General features: G+C 37.1%; 2 protein-coding genes and 1 pseudogene across 6 annotated transcripts in view; 2 read left to right on the top strand and 1 right to left on the bottom strand.

Moving 5' to 3' along the window:
- LOC114054206 (high affinity cAMP-specific 3',5'-cyclic phosphodiesterase 7A) overlaps nucleotides 1-10,976 on the top strand; it is a 141,220-nt gene extending 130,244 nt beyond the window's left edge. For all 3 annotated transcript variants that reach the window (XM_027877377.1, XM_027877375.1, XM_027877376.1), the window contains 2 exons: nucleotides 966-1,046; nucleotides 8,995-10,976. In XM_027877377.1, coding sequence (XP_027733178.1) covers nucleotides 966-1,046; nucleotides 8,995-9,206 — 293 coding nt within the window. In that variant the 3' untranslated portion in view covers nucleotides 9,207-10,976. The remainder of the gene's footprint in view (nucleotides 1-965; nucleotides 1,047-8,994) is intronic.
- LOC114054207 lies at nucleotides 6,009-6,839 on the top strand (annotated as a pseudogene).
- Nucleotides 10,977-18,337: 7,361 nt separating the features above from the next.
- The window catches only part of LOC114054050 (mitochondrial fission regulator 1-like), a 57,980-nt gene continuing 53,607 nt past the window's right edge, over nucleotides 18,338-22,710 (bottom strand). For all 3 annotated transcript variants that reach the window (XM_027877114.1, XM_027877115.1, XM_027877113.1), the window contains 3 exons: nucleotides 21,939-22,203; nucleotides 21,205-21,373; nucleotides 18,338-20,000 (listed from right to left, as the gene is read on the bottom strand). In XM_027877114.1, coding sequence (XP_027732915.1) covers nucleotides 19,932-20,000; nucleotides 21,205-21,373; nucleotides 21,939-22,203 — 503 coding nt within the window. In that variant the 3' untranslated portion in view covers nucleotides 18,338-19,931. The remainder of the gene's footprint in view (nucleotides 20,001-21,204; nucleotides 21,374-21,938; nucleotides 22,204-22,710) is intronic.

Below are 22,710 nucleotides of genomic sequence, written 5' to 3'. Positions count from 1 at the left end.
CATGAAATTTGTGGTAATAATAGACATTTGTCTAGCATTTTAAAATTTGTAAAATGTTTGATGTGTTAACTCATTTTATCCTCACAGTAGTCCTCGTTTTGCAGACAAGGAAACTAAGACTCAGAGAGATGAAGTGATTGTAAATGGTTGTATAGGAAGTGCCAGAGATAGGATTTGAATCCAGGTCTTTTTTGACTCCAAGTTCAGAACTACCCCTTTTGCCACACTTCTTTTAATGGTGGGAGAAGGAGGTGGTCTGGTTATGTAGCAAGAGCAAGAAATAGCTTGAATGCTGCACTGGTACACATCGAATGTTAAAAGAAATAGATGAAACCCTCCTGCGTGTTGACTGTATCACATGTGGAAATACATGGACAAAATAACATAGATAAAAATCGAACAGGATGAGGTAAAGATATACTGTGATCTGCATTATTTTCAAGAATTTCCACTTTGATGAAATTACTTATTAAGTAGTGAATATACAGTAAATCTTTCAGCTTCTTCATTTGACAGGATGCTAACTTAGTCTTCAGAGACTGAATAATTTTTTTAAACCAGCTCAAAATTAATTCATGGAAGGATTAGTAGACATCTTGTTCTGTGTTCATAGAGTTTACAGGCAATACTAAGTCTGTAATTTTACAAACATGTAAGTAGGCAAGTGTTGTGATAGCGTTTCATCTGGGAGCCAGAAAACCTGAGTTCTAATCCCACCATTATTACTAATTCAGTTGCATGCCTTGGGAAATTTTTTAATCTCTTAAGAGTATTATATTGTCTATAAAATGCTTTCTGTGGTGTACTTTCCATTTCTAGCATTGAATGATTCTGATATAATGAAATCATTTACATCTACTGACTCATAGTATCAAATCTTAAATCTGAGAAGGATATCAGAGACAATGTTTTACTGTTGGAGAAACAGACTATTCTCTTATCTTTATCATTTTTTTCCTGTGTAGGAGATATTGAAAAAAAATATCATTTGAGTGTGAGTCCGCTGTGTGATCGGCAGACAGAATCAATTGCCAACATTCAGATTGGTAAGTGTATATATTTTGTGTTGTTTTTTAGAAAAATGTCATTACTTGCTTTCATTTTCATTTTTTCAAGATAAATATCTTTGAAATATAACCTTCAGTATTGTCTTATTCTATTAAAATATTTTCCAGCATTTTTATTTTACTTCATGTTAATTTATTTGGTTTGCTATGAAGGAGAAAAAAAATAATACCTAGTTTAGGCAAGTACAGCCTAAAAGACCACCATGTACATCTCAGTAGTGGTCACTTTGCAACAGTGGTTAAGTCGGCTGGTAAAACAAAAATGACCCCTTTCATTTCTAAAAAATCTATTTTTCAGAGAGAATTATGGGAAGATGGTGGGATAAAGCAGGAAACTACATGGCTTTCCCAAATTCTCCCCAACACATAACTTAAAATAATGCCTCAAAGTAAATTTTAGAGTGGCAGAAATAATTAAAAGGGTAAAGCAGTCCTCCAGCCTAAGACAACTTAAGAGGACATTAGGAAAGATCTGACCTCTTAGGGTCGTGGTCTGATGGGAGGGAAGTTCAGATGCCTCTAGGCAGATACTGCTGAGTCAATAAGTAGCAAGCCCTGGGGCAGCTGGGGCAGCTGTAGCCTTAGTTTTGGGAGCTTTCATCCCATAGACAGTATCAAAAAAAGATTGCAAGGGCCTCTGCTGGTGCTGGACAGAGGGCCCAGGAACAAGCACTGAATAGACAAGGGTCTTAACCTCTGGATAAGGGTCTCAACCTGTGGGTAAGGGCAAGGAGGAGCAAGCAAATACTGGTGAATGTGGTCACAGAGGGGCAGGGACCCTGCTGGTTGTAGAGACTCTCAGAGCAGAGTCCCTGGTTTCAGTTTTTGGTTCCAGGGCAGCTAAGCAAGCTGGAGCTGCCTGAGAGTCTTCAGGGGACAGAAGCTGTTGTGGTGGCAGCTGTGCTGGGGGCTCTGGTTGAGGCTCAGGAGTAGAGAGGAGTACCTACGGTCACTCATAGATCAAGGCATGAGCTGGAGGAGCAGTGACTATACCTGGTCTTGAATTATAGAACACCAAAAGAAGCAGGAGGTCAGAGCCCCCCAGATGGAGCTCAGTAAACAAGAACATGAAAAACCTGAAGCCTGAGATGTTATCCCCACACCTAGAAGCAAAGCCCAAATCTAACATAAAGTTAACAGCCAAGAAATAAGTCATTTTAAAAAATGAGTGAGAAAGAGAGAAAGAACTTGACTATAGATAGCCACTATGGTGATAGAGAAGATCAGAGTTCAGACTTGAAAGAAGGAAAAATAGTTTCTTGTAAAGCTTCAAAGAAAAATATAAAGTGGTCACCAGCCCAAAGAGTTTTTGGAAGAGCTTGAAAAGGACTTTAAAAATCAAATAAGATAGGTTGAGAAAAAATTGAGAAAAGAAATAAAAATAATGCAAGAAAAGCAAGAAAGTTACTTAAAAAGTCAGCCAATTGAAAAAAGAGACCCCAAAACTTACCAAGCGGGAAAACTGCTTAAAAATTAGAATTGGGCAAGGGGGGATGCTTGTGACTTCATAAGACATGAAGAAATAATAAAACAAAATCAAAGGAATGAAAAAATAGAAGACAATGTGAAACATCTCATTAGAAAAACAACTGATCCGGAAAACAGTTCAAGGAGAGAGAATATAAGAATTGTCAAACAACCTGGAAGTTATTTTAAAAATAATAATAATAATAATAATCTAACTAGACAGTATATTTCAAGAAATTATTAAAGAAAATTGCCATGATGTTCTAGAACTAGAGGGTAAAATAGAAATTGAAGAAAACAACTGATTGCTGCCTGAAAAGATTCCAAAATGAAAATTCACAAGGACATTATAGCTAAGTCTCAAAGCTCCTAGGTCAAGGAAAAAATATTACAAGCAATGAGAAACAATTTAAATACTGTGGAGCTAGAGTCAGGATGACATAAGATTTAGCAACTTCTACATTAAAAGACTTAAGGGTGTGAAATATAATATTCTGAAGAGCAAAGGAACTGAGTTTATAACCAAGAAGAACCTACCCAGCAAAGCTGTGTGTAATCCTGCAAGAGGAAAAAAAAATGGATATTTAATGAACAAAAGGACTTCCAGGTATTCTTGAGGAAAAGACCAGAACTGAAAAGAAAATTTGACTTATAAGAATCAAGAGAAACATAAGGTAGACAAGAAAGACTGAGTTATAAGGGACTTAATAAGGTTAACCTGATTATTTGTTATATGGGAAAAAATGATATTTGTTACTCTTAAGAGTATTACCATTACTAGGGTAGTTTGAAAGAGTATATATAGAAATCTTGGGCTTGAGTTGATGAAGGAGTAATCCTAAAAAATAAAATTGGATAGGGAGAGGTAAAATGGAGCAAATTATCTCATACAAAAGAAGTGTGAGTGGAAGAACTGTTATAGTGAAGGGGAAGATGAAGTGGAGGGTGGGTAGTATAGAAACCTTAATTCTCATTGGAACTGGGTTAAAGAGGGAACAACCATATATATTTAATAGGGTAGAGGAGTCTTCTTAACTTAGAGAGAAATAGAGCAGGCAAGAGGATAGTGTGGGGTGGTGGTTCTTAGAAGGGTGTATGGATTAAAAAATAGGGCAAGGGGATAGGATAAGAGAGAGACTTTTAGAAAGGTGTGCAGATTAGGGAGGCAATTGCCAATTAAACACAAAATTGGAAATCCTGAAAATTAAAGGTGAGATTAATAAAATTATATGTGAGAAAACCATTGAATTAATAAACTAAGAGTTGGTTTTATGAAAAAACTAATAAAATAGATAAACCATTAGTTAATGTGATTTTTAAAAAGAGAGAAAAAAAATCAAATCCGTAGTGTCAGAAATGAAAAGGTGAATACATCACTAATGAAGATGATATTAAAGCAATTATTAGGAGTATTTTGCCCATTTATATGCCAATAAATATAACAATTTAAGTGAAATGGGAGAGTACTTGCAAAAACATAAATTTCCCAGATCAACGGAAGAGGAAAGGGAATATATAAATCAAGTTAATTTAGAAAAAGAAATTGAAAAGGCCATAAATGAGCTTCCCAAAAAAGGGCATCAGGACCAGATGGATTTGCAAGTGAATTTTACCAAACATTTAAAGATCAACTAATTCCAATATTAACAAAATTATTTGGAATAACAGACAAGAAGGGGTCTCACCAGACTCCTTTTATGAAATAAATATGGTGCTGATCCCTAAACCAGGAAGAACAAAAACAGAGAAGGAAGTTATAAACCAATTTCACTACTGTTGTGACATTTAAAAAATTGAAGAGATATAATTTGTGGGTAATCATTTTATTAATAATGGTAGCATATTACCAATAAAAGGGGTCAGTGACACTCTCAAATGCCAAAGATGAATCAAGACAGTGGGCTTCACAGTTTATGTGCCCTTAGAAGAGTGGGTGTTAGTGAGGGTGGCAATTAACTCTTGGTTAATAGTTGATCAACTATCAAATAGCCAATCAACTGATTGGTTAATAGTTAATGAGAAGGAATGAATATTACAGAGATGTGGTCCTATTCTAATGAGGCACTGGGGGGTATAACTTTAAATATGTCATTTATGCCTAAATTGCCCAACCTTGGGTAGTCTAATCAAAGAATTTATTCCCACCGTACCAGTATAGAGCACAATGAGCTTCCCCACCTTGTATGGTTGGGTGGGGTCTGAGCAAGATTGAGAACATTTAATCTCATTTTCAGCGATGTCCTTCAGAGATTCAACAACCTCCAGGATTCTGAAAAAAATCCTGGTCCTAAACCAATAATTGATTATTAATATGAGAGAGAAATAATCATTTCTCTCAATGTTGAGATAAAATACTAGGTGGGAGACTGCAACTATATATAACAAAGCTTATACGTTTTGACCAAGTGGGATTTATGCCAAGAATGGAGGGCTGGTTCAATATAAGAAAAACTATTAACATAATTTATTACATCAATAACAAAAATATAGGTTCAATAGATTCAGAAAAGGCTTTTGACAAAATACAACACTTATTCCTATTAAAAAACACTTGAAAACATAGGTATAAGTTGATTTTTTCCTTAAAATAATAAGAAATGTCTACCTAAAACCATCAACAAGTATTATCTGTAATGGGGATAAGCTGGAAGCCTTCCCAGTAAGTTCAAGAATAAAACAAGGATGTCCATTATCATCAGTATTATTCAATATCGTATTAGAAATTCTAGAGGGAATCTTTCAGAGATTGGTGTATAGCACTGCATTTACTCATCTGGGTCAGAACACTCACAAACATCAAGATTGGTTTGATGAAAATGAGGGGAAATTAAGAAGCTGCTAAATGAAAAATGAGAACGCGACAGGGTTTACCAGCAGGATACCATCTGTCCCTAAGAAGGAAGCATTTAACTCCAACAAAAGTAAAATGCAGGTGAAGTTTAGAGATTTGCGGGATTCTTGGCTCAGTAAGAAGGCAGATGAAATTCCGTTTTATGCTGATAGTAACTAGATCCAAAGCACTTTTATGATGCCCTGGAGGCTGTTTATGGGCCAAAGACATGTGGTGCATATGAATTACTCAGTGCTGATGGAGCCACATTGATTAGTGATAAGGACATAATCCTGGAGATTTGGGCTGAAGACTTCTGTGGTGTTCTCAATAGATCATCATCAATCAATGCTGAAGCCATTGACCATTTACCTCAGATTGAAGTCAGTCCCTCTCTAGCTGAATTTCCAGCTGAAGAAGAGATTTTTGAATGCCATTAGGTTCGTCTCCATGGCAAAGCACCTGGTGCTGATTCTATTCCAGCTGAGATTTACAAGGCAGAGGGTCCACTGCTCATACAAAAGCTGACTGGGGGCCAGGCTGGGGTGGAGCAGAGCGGGGCTGGGGATGAGGGGGAAGTAGGGGTTGGGGAGAAGGGAGGCCTCCACCACCGCTTGCATTGGTTCTGCACCGCCACCGTGGCCATGATGATCCAGAGCAGTCACCAGGACTTGTACTTCGGGCTGTGGAAGCTGATAGCAGCCAGGATGCACGTCATGAAGTCAGCCAATGTGGAGAAATAAGCTGATGAGCTACACATGGCCATCTCTTCCTGAAATGATGTTTGGAGACAACGTTTTAAGAATCCAACATGTTTCTGGCTTTGGAATTGAGTTCAATGCGACTGATGCTTTAAAATGTGTAAACAGCTACCAGGGAGTGCTTAAGGTAGCATGTGCTGAAGAATGGCAAGAGAGCAGGGCGGCAGGTGAACACTCCAAAGAGGTTATTAGACCATATGATTGGACCTATACCACAGTTTACAAAGGAACATTGCTTAGTGAAGCACTTAAGTTAAAGGTTGTGCCTACAACAGATCATATAGATAACAGAGAAATTGAAAGCCAGGGAACAGATTAAATTTTTTGAGAAAGTTCTGTTGTTTGAAGATGAACTTCATGATCATGGAATTTCAAGCTTAAGTGTGACAATTAGAATGATACCTTCTAGCTTTTTCCTGCTGTTGAGATTTTTCTTAAGAATTGATGGTGTGCTCCTCAGGATGAATGACAGAAGGCTTTACCATGAGGGTAACAAGACTTACATGTTAAGAGAATACACTTCCAAGAGAGAGCAAAATAGCAAATTTAATGCACATACCACCAGCCCTTTTTATAGAGCCTAATGAAATATGACAATACCTACCTGTAAAGGAGGCAGTCTGTGAGAAGCTGGAGTTTCCAGAAAGAATGGATCTCAACCTTGTGGCAACACAGGAAAATACATGCATGGAATCTAAATGAAATGTCATACAATATGAAAAAAAAAAAAGGCTGAAAAAGCTGACTGAAATTTTCTGGATTATATGGCAAAAGGAAGTTATCTCCCCCCCACCCCAAGTTCCAGGATGCCTCCATTGTCCATCTCTGTAAAGGTAAACGAAATAGATTGTCCTGTGACGATCACACTCTCTTAATCATTGCTGGCAAGATTCTCGCCAGAGTTCTCCTTCATAGGTTGATCCTTCATCTGGAAGATGGTCATCTACCTGAGAGCCAGTGTGGCTTCAGAAAGGGCCAAGGAGTGGTTGAGATGGTATTTGCTGCCTGACAACTTTAGTAGAAATGTCAGGAGCAGAACAGAGGTCTGTACACAATGTTCGTTGAGCTAAGTTCTTTGATACTATCAGTTGTGAGGGCTTATGGAAAATTATATCAAAATTTGGTTGCCTGGAGAAGTTCATTAGTACTTGTACATCAATTTCATAATGGCATGATTGCCCAGTCACCAGTGGAGTGAAGCAAGGCGGTATGCTTGCTCCCATGCTTTTTAGCATGATGTTCTCAGCATTGTTGTCAGATACCTTCATTGAGAATGAACACAGCCTCAAGGTTAGCAGCTGCACCGATGGTAAATTATTTAACTTGGAAAGGCTACAAACCAAGACTAACATAGAAGGAGAGTTGGTGTGTGATTATTTTTTTTGTTCACAGATGATTGTGAACTCAATGCAACCTCTGAAGCTAAAATGCAACGAAGTATGGATTGATTCTCTGCTGCTTGTACTAATTTTGGCCTAACGATTAACACTAAGAAAACACAGATTTTCCACCAGCCCTACCATCCATACATGGAACCATCAGTTGCAGCAAGTGGAGAAATTTTGAATTCTGTGGATAAGTTCACTTAACTTGGCAGTATCCTTTCTAAGGATGTACACATAGATGATGAGGTTAATGCATGCATTGCCAGAGCTAGCTCAGTGTTTGTGAGGCTCTGAAGGAAAGTATGGGAAAGAAAAGGTATTAGACCATTTACCATACTGAACATCTACAGAACCATTATGCTGACCTCGTTGTTGTATGCCTATAAAACCTGGACAATCTACCAGCACCATGCCAGGAAACTGAATTGCTTCCATATAATTATCTTAGGAACATTCTGAAGATCACCTGGCAAAATAAGGTACCAGACACTGAGGTCCTTTCTCAAGCTAAACAGCCACAGCCATTCAAACTCTACTACAGAGAGTGCACCTCCGATGGGCTGGTCATGTTCATCAAATGCCAAACATACATTTGCCTAAAAGACTATTTTATGGAGAATTCATGCAAGGAAGGCACTCATATGGAGGTCAGAAGAACACTTTTTTTAGGGTCTCTCTGAAGAACTTTAGAATCAATTGTATGACATGGGAGATGTTGGCAGAGGACCACTCAGCATGCTAGGGGATAATTTGAAATTTTATACTTGTACATTAACCTTTTGTGGATCAGTGAAAATGAATTAGAGCTATTAATTAGATTACTAGTTACACTTATTTTTTTAGTTTCAGTTTTTTTATTTAAAAGTATTCTGTTGGCTTTATTATACACATTAGTTTCTGTTAGTGTAGTGTTTGGATTTTACAAAATGCATCGATTTTGGCATTTTAAAATCAGGACTTATGCTTTCATACCATTTTAGTAGAATAATACTTAACATCAACCATAGATATAATCAGTGATGGAGTATTAATTAAGCTAAAGAAAAGTTAGACTTCGCAACAAAATTTTCAGTAGGCCCTCCCATTCCCACTGTTTATACAACCCTGTCACCATGGTCTTACGACCTCTTTCTGTAGAATCTCTGTAAGTCCCTGCCAGAACTTTGTTGGGTTCTCGGCTTTTAGTGTTTTGTCCAACCCACCATCTATCCCAAATCACACTCTGCTGTCCTGAAAGAGATCAAGTACGTTTTGACCAGTGGCAACTGAGTTGTGAGTTCTCTGTGTGAGAATGGTGTAATTGTGTTTGTTTTTAACTGTTTTGAAGTTTAATTAAATTTTACTTACTAGTCTCATTGAGGAATTATAGACTGTGGTAAATATTGAATCAGGCTTTTTAAAGTTTCTGACAGATTTTTAAAAAGATAATATGTAAAAAATAGATTCATATTTGATGTTTTTGTTTTTGCTTTCTCCCCTTCAAGGCTTTATGACATACCTAGTGGAGCCATTATTTGCAGAGTGGGCCAGATTTTCAAATACCAGACTATCACAGACCATGCTTGGTCATGTGGGACTCAATAAAGCCAGTTGGAAGGGAATGCAAGGAGAACAATGCAGCGGTGGTGGTGATATGGACACTGCCTTTGAAGAAGTAGACTCTGAATTATCACCTCAGGAAAATCGATTGTTGTGACCCCTCCTCCATCTGGCCTGCCTGGAATCGGTGGCACAAGACAGACTCTTGGAGGATTTTTTTACGAGCTGTGAAATGGGGTCTTGAGGTGAAAGAACTTAACTCCTGTCTGCTGAGGTTTCCGAACGAATGATGCCAGCATTATTTATTTCCAAGATTTCCTTTGATGGATATTTTAAACCCACCTTCTGTTACAAAACCTGAACATATAGCAATATGCATATGCCTCAGTTGACTTTTGCGTGAACCCTTTAATATGCAAAACACAGCAGGGACAGGATCCTCCAGGAGTAACAGAGGACATTTCATCATTTGCCACATGCATGTGTTTTTCAAAGCAAAACTATGAGCCTTAAAATGGCTCCTTCAGCAGAGGTCTCTCGGAACTTAACCAGGCTGATGGGACAAAATTTAAAGAAGGCCTGCCACCACTAAGTTCTCACTATGGAAACTATGGAAATGTGAAGTGCCCAGCCTCTGCTGCCTCTGACAAGACTTGATGTTTACAAATTGACTCTAAAAATGTGGGTTCTAAATTTGCCTTGGAGCATGATTGTGAAAGAACCACTCGATTTTTTAAGATCAAATCTGAGACTGCAGCTCTTTACCCAAACATCCCCTTTTTGTTTGACTTTCTCCTCATTTGGATGCCACACAAGTCTCCCATTTGCTATGGTTTTACTTTATGCACTGGGAACTGAGCTTTTGTCAGAGAATACAGCCCAGTTTTCACTCCAGTGCTGCGTGGGAATGTAATTTCGTTTTTAAAGTAGAAATACCAGTTTTGAATTGAGAGGTGGGATGGGGAGGTGGGGGCAGGGTGGGAAGATGAACAATGTCCTAGCTGTCTCGCTGTTCTGCAGGGAAGATGCTGCATGTGGTTTTCACTACTGTACTCTCAACCTGCACATGCAAGAAAAGCTGGAATGTTTAAAAAACACCATAATCAGCTCAGGGTATTTGCCAATCTGAAATATAGTGGGATGGGGAAATGTGTCCTTCAGAACCAAGGGTACAAGTGTCCCTTTCGCTGCAGTGAGAGTGCAAAAAAGGAATTTTAAACTTTTGGATGAGTGTAGGGGTGAGTGAGTGAGAGAGAGAGAGAGAGTGTGTGTGTGTGTGTGTGTGTGTATGTGTGTGTGTGTGTGTGAGAGAGAGAGAGAGAGAATGTTTGTGTTTGAATATGTGTTTATCCTTGTGGGAAAGGATTTAAACTGTAAACTTTTAATTTATTCTTTTAGAATGTGATGACTTAATGAGCAACCACACTTGGGGGAGGGAGTTTTGGAAGCTGTAACAAATTGCTGCAGATGCCTTAAACTATGCACACAGCTAAGTGACCAAACTTCTTGTTTTGATTTGAAAAAAAAAAAAAGTGCATTGTTTTCTTGTTCCTCCCTTTGGTGAAATGTTACCCCTCAGTGGGCCTTTTGATGTGAAAAGGAGATGTTTTCTAGGACAAAATTTAAGAACTAATTTTAAACTTAAAACATTCCATTTTTGTAGTTTGTTTTAAATTGTTTTAAGTACAGTAAGCACAACTGTAACCTAGTTTTAAGAGAAACTGGTGCTTTCTTTTAGTTCATTTGTATTTCCCTTGTTACTGTAAAAGACTGTTTATTAATTATGTTTACAGTTTGTTGCAACAGCCATTTTGGAGGAGAAAGCTTCAGTGTAAAGCCATTTGTAAAGGCTTTGCCATACTCATTTTAATATGTGCCTGTTGCTGTTAACTTTTGATGAATAAAATCTTATCTTTTCACACTCTGATCTTAGATGGTTGCATTATTTTTCCACATATATTTTTAAACTTCTGTACAACTAGAGGCAATATTACTTCATTTGGACATTGGACTTGAGTCAGGAAGAGGAGGTGGATTTGAATCTTTCCACAGACACGTTGTAACTCTATGACTCAGGAAAGTCACTTAGCCTGTCATCCTCAGTTTCTTCATCTATAAAATGAGAAGGATAATAACTACATCATAAAGTTGTTGTGAAGGTCAAATGAGCATTATACACACACACACACAGCAGTTTGTTAACCTTGAAATGCTCTATAAATGTTCTCCAGTAACTTAGATTATTGCAGTAACTTCATTGGTCTCTGTATTTCCAAACTTTGCCCTCTACCATTCCCCATTCATATGAACGTCAAAATAATCTTCTTAAGCATGGGTCTGATCAGCTAATTCTACTCAAGAAGTGTCAATGGATCCCTATTGTCTCTAAAACAAAATATATATCCCTTTGCTGTTCAAAACCCTTCTCAATCTGGCTCCAGTCTCCTTTTCCAAATTTATCTTACGTTATTCCTCTTCACATACTCTACATTCAAATCAATTTCAATTTAATGCAAACCTACTTGCTGTTTTTTATACATAATATTCCAACTCTAGCCTCTTGCCTTTTCAGACTGTCACCTATGTTTAGAATGTTTTCTTCACCGCTGCCTCTTGGAATTTATAGTTTCTTTCAAAGATAATTTCAAATGTCCACCTATGCGAGGCCTTTTCTCATACTTCTTATTGTTATTACATTCCCCCACTCACCTAAATTTATATCATTTTGTGTGTATTTCACATTTACTCATAAATGTGAAATTAACTTTTGTGCCTTTGTCCTTCTAATATGTATGTGCTTGAGAACAGGAGCTTTTCTTCTTGGCTTTGTGTCCCACTTGGGATGGTTTTTATCACATGGGCAGTCAATAAATGTTATTAAATTGCTATTGTATGGTTATCCAGTGATTGAAATGTTATTCAACTAGCTAAAATAATCAGTTTCTCATAATTCTTTTCATTTTCATCCTGGGCTTTGGATAGATAACATACATACAGCATCTACCCAGTTCTAATATGCCAAGTACTAGGGGTTACAAATACAAATAAACATGATCATCCCTCCCCTCAAATATTAAGAGTTTTCTAATGAGGGAAGATAACATAGAGGGTAGCTAGAAAGATAGCCAGGTGGCCCAGTGGATAGAACACTGCACCTATAGTTCAGTCCAGCCTTGAGACATTTACTAGCTATGTGATCCTGGACAACTAACTTGGCCACTTTGTCTAGTTAAGGGGTGGGGAACATGTGGCCCTCTAGGTCCTCAAGTGTGGCCCTTTGACTGAATCCAAGCTTCACAGTACAAATCCCCTTAATAAAAGGATTTTTTCTATAAAACTTGGGACTCAGTCAAAAGGCCGCACCCAAGGACCTAGAAGGCCACATGCGGCCTTGAGGCCGCAAGTTCCCCACCCCAGCTCTAGTTGCTATTTTAAAATTGGGCTAATGATGGATCCTTTTCCCTCTTACTCTAGAATTCTATAATTCCAACATAAAGAAACAAAGATGTAAGGGTGATCATAAACAGATGCCACAGAATTCAACAGTGAAGTTTGATGAAAAAGATACTTAGAATTAAGCTTTTGGAGATCAGGGTCTTTTATATATGATTTTATATCTTGAATACTTAGAAAGTATTAAATATGATAGGTTTAGTGATATATATGCAACTGAATTATATCCACAAGAATTCAACAGAGAAACAGTAGATAGACCCTCACTATGAACCAAAACATTCCTGATAATTACAATAAAAAAGCCAATGAAGATGTCTAAGAAGAAACTTGACTGGAATGGTACCATAATTGAGCATCCAGAATATAAACAGGCAACTCAATTTTCGGGTGGTTAGTGTAAGGGACATATATTTGCCAGGCTGAGGATGATGAGCTGAAGGGTAATGTATTTTATTTTTTTATTGTCCTTTGTTGAATATAATTTTGATTGCAATATGGTCAGGTAAAGATGCATTGAATATTTCTACTTTTCTGCATTTGGTTGCGAGATTTTTGTAACCCAATACATGGTCAATTTTTGTGAAGGTGCCATACACCAATAAATAGACTTCTGTTTCCATTCAGTATTCTCCAGAGGTCTATCATCTAACATTTCTAAAATTCTGTTCATCTCCTAAACTTCCTTTTAGTTTATTTTGTTAGATTTATCTAGGTCAGAGAGGGTTGAATTGAAGTTCCCCATGATTATAATTTTACTGTCTATTTCCTCTTGTAACTCACTTAACTTTTGTTTTGAGAATTTGATTGCTATGCCATTTGGTACTTACATGTTCAGTATCTTTAAGCAAAGTGTAATTTCCCTGATTATCTCTTTTGATTAGGTCTGTTTTTGCTTTTGCTTTGTCTGAGATCATGATTGCCCCCCCTTGACTTTTAACTTCAGTTGGAGCATAATATTGTAAACAACACTTTGTTATATTCTAATTCATTCAGCTATCCAATTCTGTTTTATGGGTGAGTTCATTCAATTCATACTCCTAGTTTTGATTACTATGTATTTTCCTCCATCCCTTATTTTCTTGGAATATGATATTCCAGAAGGCAAAGGAACTAGGATTACAACCAAGAATAGTCCACCCAGGAAAACTAAGCATAATCCTATAGGGGAAAAAAATGGATATTTAATGAAACAGAGGACTTTCAAGCACTCCTGATGAAAAGACTAGAGCTGAATAGAAAATCTGACATTCAAACACAAGATTCAACAGACATAAAATGATTAACGTGAGAAATCATAAGGGAAGACTAAACAAGGCTAAACTGTGCTTGTTAAACTTCCTCTGTAGAAAATATGTGTGTGTACGTATGTATGATGTGTATATATATATATATATATATACACACACACATACACATACATATATATACATATATATACACATACACACATATATATATGCATACACACACACATATATATGTTATGTATGTATGTATATATAACCCCTAAGAACTTTATCACTAGGGCAGTTAGAGGGAGTCTACAGTTAGAGATAGTCAAAAGAGGGCATGGGTGTGAAGAGAGGGGTGAGGGAAGGAAGAATGGGGAAAATTATCTCACATAAATAAGGTATACAAGGAAAAGTTTATATGACAGAGGGGAGAATGGGGCAAAGCATCTCATCTGAACTGGTTCAAGAAAGAAAGAATGTACACATACATGGTTAGGTACAGAAATTAATCTTATCCAAGAGGAAAATAGGTGGGAAGGGGGCTAAGAGAAAAATGGGGGAGGGTTGGAAGAGGAAGGGAGGCAGCAATCAGAAGTAAAACTGACGAGGAGGAAGCAAAATGTCAAAAATGAAAGGATAAATATAAGAATGGAATGGAGGGAAATACACAGCAATTGTGAACATGAATGGGGTGAATTCACCTATAAAATGGAAGATGGGAGAAAGCATTTGGGAATCAGAATTATTAAATTCTCTTTAGATCTATTTTCCAGGCCAGTTGTTTTTCCTCTGAAATTTTTCATATTTTCTATTTTTTCAGTCTTTTGATTTGTTTTATTGTTTCTTAATGTCTCATCGAGTCATTAGCTTACATTTGGCCAGTATGAATTTTTAAGGAATTATTTTCCTTAATGAGGTTTTGTATCTCTTTTACCATTTGGCCAATTCTATTTTTTAGAGTTGTTTTCAACTTTTTATGCTTTTTTTTTTTTTTACCACACTCAATTCTCTTTTCATAATTTTCTTGCATTGGTCTCATTTATTTTCCCAGTTTTTCCTCTACTGCTCATATTTGATTTTTAGAATAATTTCCTTTTTTTGCTCTTAAAAAACCCAATGAAAATCCTTCTTTGTTTAGCTCTTCTGGGAATTCTTGTTGGCCTTGTATCCAATCTGTATGTTTTTTACTCTGACGCTTTGCTTGTAGATGTCAAGTCATCGTCTTCTTCTGAGTTTGTGTTGTGAGCTTCTCTGTCACCACAGTATCTTTTTATGACCAGGTTCTTTCTCTGTTGTTGTCATTTGCTTATTTTTCCAGCATACTTCATGCCACTGGACTTTATGTTATCCTTGGGCTCTGCTTACGCTTTTCTGGCGTAAGGGGAATGATCAACCTGAGTTTCTGTCTTTCATGTCCTTTGCTGCTTTCACAGCCGAGGGCCTGTAAATTTTCAGTGTTTCTAATGTAGTGTGACCTGGGGAGAAGTCTGTTCACTGCCCTCACACTCTCCTGAAACTGCAACCTGTAACTAATGAGAAAGAGGCGTGAGATGGCACCTATTCTGCTTCCTAATACAGGAGTCCCCCAGCATCTTTGCCTAGGTGTTCAGTCCATTTACCTTCCCTGGGCACTGGGCTGCTCTCCCCATTGTTGCAGCCATAGCCTAGTGCTACTTCTGCTATGCTGTATTCCCAGGCCAGCTTCATCCCTAGTGTTCACACATCTGTTTTCCTAACCTGCCCTAGGCTGAAAAAATGACTCACTGTGAGTTTTTCTTAGCTTTCGTGCCAGAATTCAGTTTGGTACCTGTTTATGTTATTGCGGAAAAAATTTGGGGGGAACTATGACAAAGTTGCTAAGCTCCCTGAGTTCATGAGGATGTCTTTGCAATGAGTAGAAAAATTCTGTCCCTTGTCATGTTTAAAAACTTCACAACTTAAATAATGGAACCAATTGTTTAACTTGAGCCAGTGTAACTCATTTTTGTAAAAAAACTGAAAATAGCAATATTGTCTAGTCTCACATTCCCTCATTTAAACAGAGGTGAAAGCCTAACAAGGTTCAGCCTGATATGATAGAAATCTGATGTCTCAGACCTGGGAACTAAAGCCATGAGAACATCTCAAACCATGTCTGTCCCTGCTCGGTGCTCATTCTGCAAAGTTCTGTGTTCATTTAAGAGAACACTACCCTCTGAGCTACCCTCCATAATGCTCCAAAGAAAGGGAAGGTTAACTAATAATGCATAGCTGTAACCACTGAGGTAACCTTTGGTAGGAGAGCTAGGATTCCCTGCAATGATTTGCACCTACAGATCAGGGAGGAGTTGCATTTTGGAGAGATGGCAGGGCATTTTATTTCAGAGAGTCAGTGTTGTTTGACCAGCCTAAAACTCTTTCCAGATTTCTCCCTTTAGAAAAATGGGTAGAACATAGTCTACATCAAATTGCTTGCCTTCTTAATGAGGAGGGAGAGGACAAAGAGAATTTGGAACTCAAAATTTTTAAAAATGAATGTTAAAAATTCTTTTTACTTATAACTGGAAAAATAAAATATTTTTTGAAAGTGGACAGAACAATAGAATAACTTCTGTCTGGTCCCCCTTAATTGCAATGCCACCTACTAGAAGTAATTGGCCCAAGACCACATTTTCCTCCATTGAGAAAGGATTAAAATACCAATGAGAGGAAGGAGGTCCCTTTAAAAAAAAAAAAATTCCATGAATGAGGGTAGTGGTCCAGGAGGAATAGGATAGTGACATGGTTGCTGAAGTCTGTTAACTCTGGTTTATTTTAAATCTTTTCCCTGTTCAAGATTCCTATAAATTCTACTTGAAACTGTGGTGGGGCTATCAGTGTCTGATGATGTGGGAAATAGTATGCCAGTTTGGATATCTCTCCAAGCTAGAAATGGCTTGGATATAATGTTAAATAAAATTCTATCTTGCAGACTCAAGGCTTTTTCCTCCCTTGATACCTGCATGAGTGCGTGTATGTGCAGACAGACACACACAAATGCAGAACCCTGTATTGTCATGCCAACCTTTTTTTTTTTTTAAACTTTTAATGTTATAGAATGTATTTAACTTCTTTAAAAAGCAGAATGGACATCCTACACAGTAGACTACAGTGGAAGGGGCTAATAAAAGACTGGATTAGAGTGAGAGGCAGGATTTGAACCCTAGGTCCTTCTCACTGAAAATTCAGAACTCTACTACACAATGCATGGTATGTGCTGGGGGTGGGTTGAGGTGAGAATGTACTGAGCAGTCGTATCAAGTTTGTAGAACCAAGCAGTGGTAAAGTTTCAAATGTAACAGTGATGGTGCAGGAGCCCCTTTTTTCTCCCCTGTGGCCCTACAAACATGCTAAGTTAGCACTGAGAACAGCCACAACAGCAACTTCTGCTGTCAGGAAGGGCCAGTTGCAGGAACAAACCTCAGCAAACATGCCTTCTTGGGCACTGCACTAGATGGTAGGAGAGCTGGCCAGAATAAAATCATCCTTTAGGAACGAGGTGTGGCAAATTTATATTCATTTCATTGCATTCTATCGTTGTCCCAACCAGCACCAGGCCAGGTAGAGGTCCTAGTTGGCCGACTCCATGTGCACTATGCATTCCTTGCCTATGTTCTGGGTTACACGAAACCCTGGTTACAAAAAGGCTGGTCGTAGAGTCTTTTTTCTATCCAACTGCAGAATTCCATGATTCCAACACAAAGAAAGATGTAAAGTGCAGGAAATAGGAAAACATCAGTGGGGCCTACAAGTTAACTCTGTAGTTGCCTTTGCACGGTTGCCACAACCACCATCTTAATGAAGTGGAGGTATCAAACATGTCCTTAGAACCATGGAAGTTTAACTTACAAATAACTATCGTTGGCAAAAACACTACAGTAGCTTTGATCCTCCTTTCTCACTTTCCCATCATGAGTTATTTGTCTAAGTGAGTGGCTCACAGGGGATCCCTGGATCCTTTTAGGGTTCTGAAAGGTCAAAACTATTTTCACAATAATACTGAAACATTTTAATTTGTAATACAGTAAGAAGAGATATAACCCATATAAACATAAGCTCTTGGGAGGTGGGGATGTTCAATAATTTTTATGGGCATAACCAAGTCCTGAGACCAAAAAAATCTCAAAAATTGCTGACTGAGAACCCTGTTCTGTTTAGAGCAGAATTCATAGCAGGCAATTAATATTATCTGTATCATCTCTACTATCCTTTTCCAGCTTCAAAATTGTGCTGCCGTAAAGATGTGTGTTGGTTGGGGGAAGGGGTTCTTAATAACACTAGATTTGAAAAACTGGAGAACGAAAGATGGATTTACCAGGGGCAAAGAACTAAGCTGGGCTTTCAAGAAACAGTGTCTAGCTAAACCTTGTGTGTGTGGCAATTTCTATGCTACAGATTCTTAACGAAGTTAAAACTGGATAAGATTTAAAATTTAAGTACAGTCCCTTCTGCTGGTGGCTTATTTTAGGGAATGCATGTCTTCTTAAAATACTGAAGGCAAGGACAAAGGATGGTAGTGAAATTCATTTGTAATGAATGTAAAGGAATCTTGTCTATTGTGAATGATAAAAAATCAACATTATTGAGGTGAAACAAAACAGTTTGCTTTATTTTAAGACAGTAATGTCTTTAAATCTGTGCACAGGCCTAAGTTCAATACCAGTACAAATATATACCTCTCAGAAGGCCAAAATATTTATGAAACTAGGTGCTTTGAAATTTTTTTAAAGGGTTGCCTCTTAAAATACGTAAAACAGAAAAAACTTCAAAATGCTTGTTAACAGCATGTTAAAATAAGTAGTCACAGTTCAAAATTAAAACTGAATAATCAAAACCCTTGAAGACCACAGCATATACGTTAACTAAACTTTAATATTTAGGAGGCCATTGCACACATTTTTAAATAACTTAAAAGTGAAAACTCCCCCCACTTCCCAAAGAAGTAAAGGATTTTCCCAAGGAGATAAGTAAATTCAATGAGTAAAAAAAATCATGGTTGAAGATTTTCAGGCGCTGACTCTAGCTGAATTTGTCAGGTGGAGACGCATAGCACTGCTGGTGCTATTAAAGATGTAATCAAGGGCTGTAAGTAGGAAATGTATCTTAAAATAGCAGAAAGTGTTAATATCTGGGATTTCTGCTTTTTGACCATGTCCTAGTGTGCAACAGCACAGTGACCAGATATATACCAATAGGAAGTTACTTCTTCTTACTGCTAGATTTAACAACTCCTTACTCTTACCTACTAAGTTCACTAACAATCAAACACTTTCTGAAACACTCAAACATCGTTTTTTTACAGGATTACATTTTTTGAAATCCTTCACTGTGCTGATATTTTAGAATTATCTACTGAACAAACAATGAGCCATCAAAAGGGGAAAAACACAGTGATACATTTGGTTTTTCCAAACAAAAGGATTCTCAGTCATAAACTAACTCCATTCCTCCCTTTTCTGTCGCATTTTTTTCACTTGGTACTGGGTGGCACGAGATGAAAGAAGCCTTCAAGGTCATCCACTTCAACTTCAAAAACAAGCATTTTGACACATTTCAGCAGTAAGTTGTCTTCTTGCAACTTTTTGACCTCTAACTCCCAACAAGTACAAGAAAGAAATTAGAGTTGTAAGTAAACCTTAAGCTCTGTTTCAGGCAAGAAGATTCAAATCTCAAATTAAATGTTTCACTGCAACAACTTATGTTATACCAGCTGTTCCATCATTGTAGACAAAATTAATATTTAATATGAATGAAGATAACTTAACAGTACTTCATTGCCATCATCACAAACTGTTTTAAATCTGTCAAATACATGCAAATAAAACATTTGTACAGATAAATTAGTGTTTAGGAATTAAAAATCTCAGAGTAATATCCACAAATGTTCTGAAATCTAAACATTTTTTAAAGAATGGACAATTTAAATCCAAGCAACTTGGATACATTAAAACTTGTCAGAATCCATATATTCCATGAGTGGCTCCAGAAAAGACCATCTTTCAGAAACAAAAAATAGTGTTTTTTTCCGTGGTTTAATTTACTTTTTGGTTTCACAGGCAGCCGCTGAACATAAAAGTCAAGGATTCACTAAATAATGTTGATTTCTACCAGCCTTACTTAACCCTAACTAAACGACAGTTCAACAAAACAGTCTTTGCCTTCTACTTAGTGTCTACTTAGGAATGTGAAACATTTTCAATTAAAGACTTCATTTTTCCCGTAGACTTCAACATGTGTGGCCCAAACTGGAAAAGAAACAAATAGAAGGAATTATTATAAGCGTATTGTTCAATAACAGCAATAACATCCTCCATACAACACATTAGGCATGACTACTGATAAATATTTCTGGAATGAAAGTTCAAATAACTTAATAATATTAAAATCTCTCAGCAATAGCACTTCTAGGGCTATATCCCAGAGAGATCATACAAATAGGAAAAGGACCCACACTTATAAAAATATTTATAAGCAGCTCTTTTTGTGGTGGCAAAGAATTGGAAATTGAGAGGATGCCCATCAACTGGGGAATGACTGAACAAGTTGTGGTATATGAATGTGATGGAATACTATTGTGCTATAAGAAATGATGAACAGGCTTACTTCAGAAAAACCTGGAAAGACTTGTATGGACTGATGCTGAGTGAAGTGAGCAGAATCAGGAGAACATTGTACACAATAACAGCCACATTGTGCGATGACTAATATTGATAAACTTAACCCCTCTCAGCAATACAAGGATCTAAGACATCTCCAAAGGCCTCGTGATAGAAAATGCTAATACAAAGAAGAAAGAACTATGGAGTTTGAATGCAGATCAAACCGTACTATTTGCTACTTTTTTCTACCTGTTGTGTTTTGTTTCCTCTTTCTGGTGGTTCCTCCTATTGGTTCTAATTCTTATTTACAACATCAAAAAAAAAAATTAAAATCTTAATTTTAAAATTAGCATTGTGAACACAAAAGTGCCTCTCCTTAGAACCGAAGTAATCATTCCCTGAAAAATAGGTATTACTTATTCCATACTTAAATTATTTCCATTTTTAGCTACCCTCCCAGTCCTAGCTCAAATGTCATCTCCCTGAAACCATCCGCAATCACTCTAGCCAAGTGATTTCTCTTCCTCTCTACTCCTATGGCTTTAGTGACTGTACTACTAAGAAATAACATGATATAAGGCTGCCTATGAATTTGTGTACATGTCAAATAAGAAAATGTTTTGAAAACTATAAAATGCTATGCAAAAAAGTAAGGTGGTAATATAGTATCTTGGCATGATCTCATCTGCATTTTCAGATACTGGAAAGCACGGATAGCATGATTTATGAGACTAAGGGGGAGGGGATTGATGTCTCTCAGCATTACTCTGGACAGTACAAATACATGGTAGTCATTTAATCGATATTTATTACATGAATGCAATATGACCAGAAAGGAAATAGTACCTACCAACATTGTTTCTGAGGTGGTCTTTGATTCAGATGTTGGAATGGATTTTTCAGTTTCACTTTGGCCATCACTTCGGTACCGATAAGCAAATTTCTTTTTCAAAGCTTCTGCAATTAGGGTTGCAGGGTCAGCAGGGTCCACGGGTTTGGGTTTTAAGTCTTGCTCTGATCTTAAAGAGGTTAAAAAAAAAAAGGTCAAATTTTAATGTGCTGTAAATCTGCTGGTGAGAGACTGTCCACCTTCATGTACTGAATATTGTGAACACTGTATTCAATATGTCATATGCTGACAAAGGGTACTTTCTCTATAACATTGAGCAAGTGAAGTCCAGGCATGGGTAAAAGAGCTGTGCTTTACTAAGTCAGCCATTTTTTTTTGTATACCAGATGACTGCACTCTGATTCAATGCTTTGTGAAGCAGTAACAATAAAGGTTTGTCTTTCAGAAGAAACACTTTACTTTTAGATATATGGAGAAAATATTGTTTTAAAAATTAAAATAACCTTGACTTGAAGTTGTTTCTTCCTAGTCTCTTAAGTGAGCTGAAGCTAGGGCCCATTCACTGGAACAGAATCTTATTCAAGAATGAAAGCACTGTAAGCAAATTATTATGAACTAAACATTAAGAGCCAGGCATTTTGTGTGATCCAAAAAAAAGTCTGGGGTTCTACAATCATACAGAACTATAGGTATGAGGGAGAATGGAGGACAGAGAACATAAATACATATTTCACCTTTTCACAGACCGAAGTTTTACGCTGTTCATGTCTTTCAGGATTTCTAGCATATTTGGCACGTCAGTTTTCTTTGGGTTATTTTCTATCCACATCTTTCCAGCACTAGTTTTCTTCTGTCTTCTCTCTTTAATCAGATCAATAGCAGATATACTTTGGTGTAGTCCTTGTGAAGGAAGAGGAGGTGGCGGCGGTGGTGGTGGTGGTGGTGGTGGAGCAGCAGGTGGTGCTGGGGCAACTGCAGGTGTGGTGGGACTTAAGACACCTACACAAATAATAATCACAACAAAATTAATGCTATTTTGACACTGAAACAAACAATATTCTAGATTTATTTTTTAAAAAAATTTTTTGGAAATAAAAATATTTTCTGGTATGTGACAAAGTACTGAAATCACAATACGCTTTTTGTTATCTTGGTTACATAAGTGGAAATGAGGTTTCAGTTACTTTGTTATAAATGCCCAAATCTAGGTTACAGTAGTTTTCCATCCAAAGCTTTCCAGAGTGGAAAAGTTCTGCTTTTACAGGGGTGCTTTTGTGATCTCAAATGTTCAAGTTTGGATTCATACCAATAGTGGCTGCAAACTGTGCCATATTGCATGGCAATTAATGCCATACAAACAGTCCTTTAAAATTTATGCTGTTTGACAATTTATAAGATCAAATGTATGACATACACTGGCATTTGTCTAATTTACATTTAAACTGCTAACTTAATTTCTTTTTTTATATACATTTTAAAAGACAAATTGATGATTCAAGCTAAGTC

This window comes from Vombatus ursinus, unplaced genomic scaffold, assembly GCF_900497805.2.
Source record: "Vombatus ursinus unplaced genomic scaffold, bare-nosed wombat genome assembly UNPS02014812.1, whole genome shotgun sequence".
Taxonomy (NCBI): domain Eukaryota; kingdom Metazoa; phylum Chordata; class Mammalia; order Diprotodontia; family Vombatidae; genus Vombatus; species Vombatus ursinus.
This window is presented reverse-complemented; position numbering and strand designations above follow the sequence as displayed.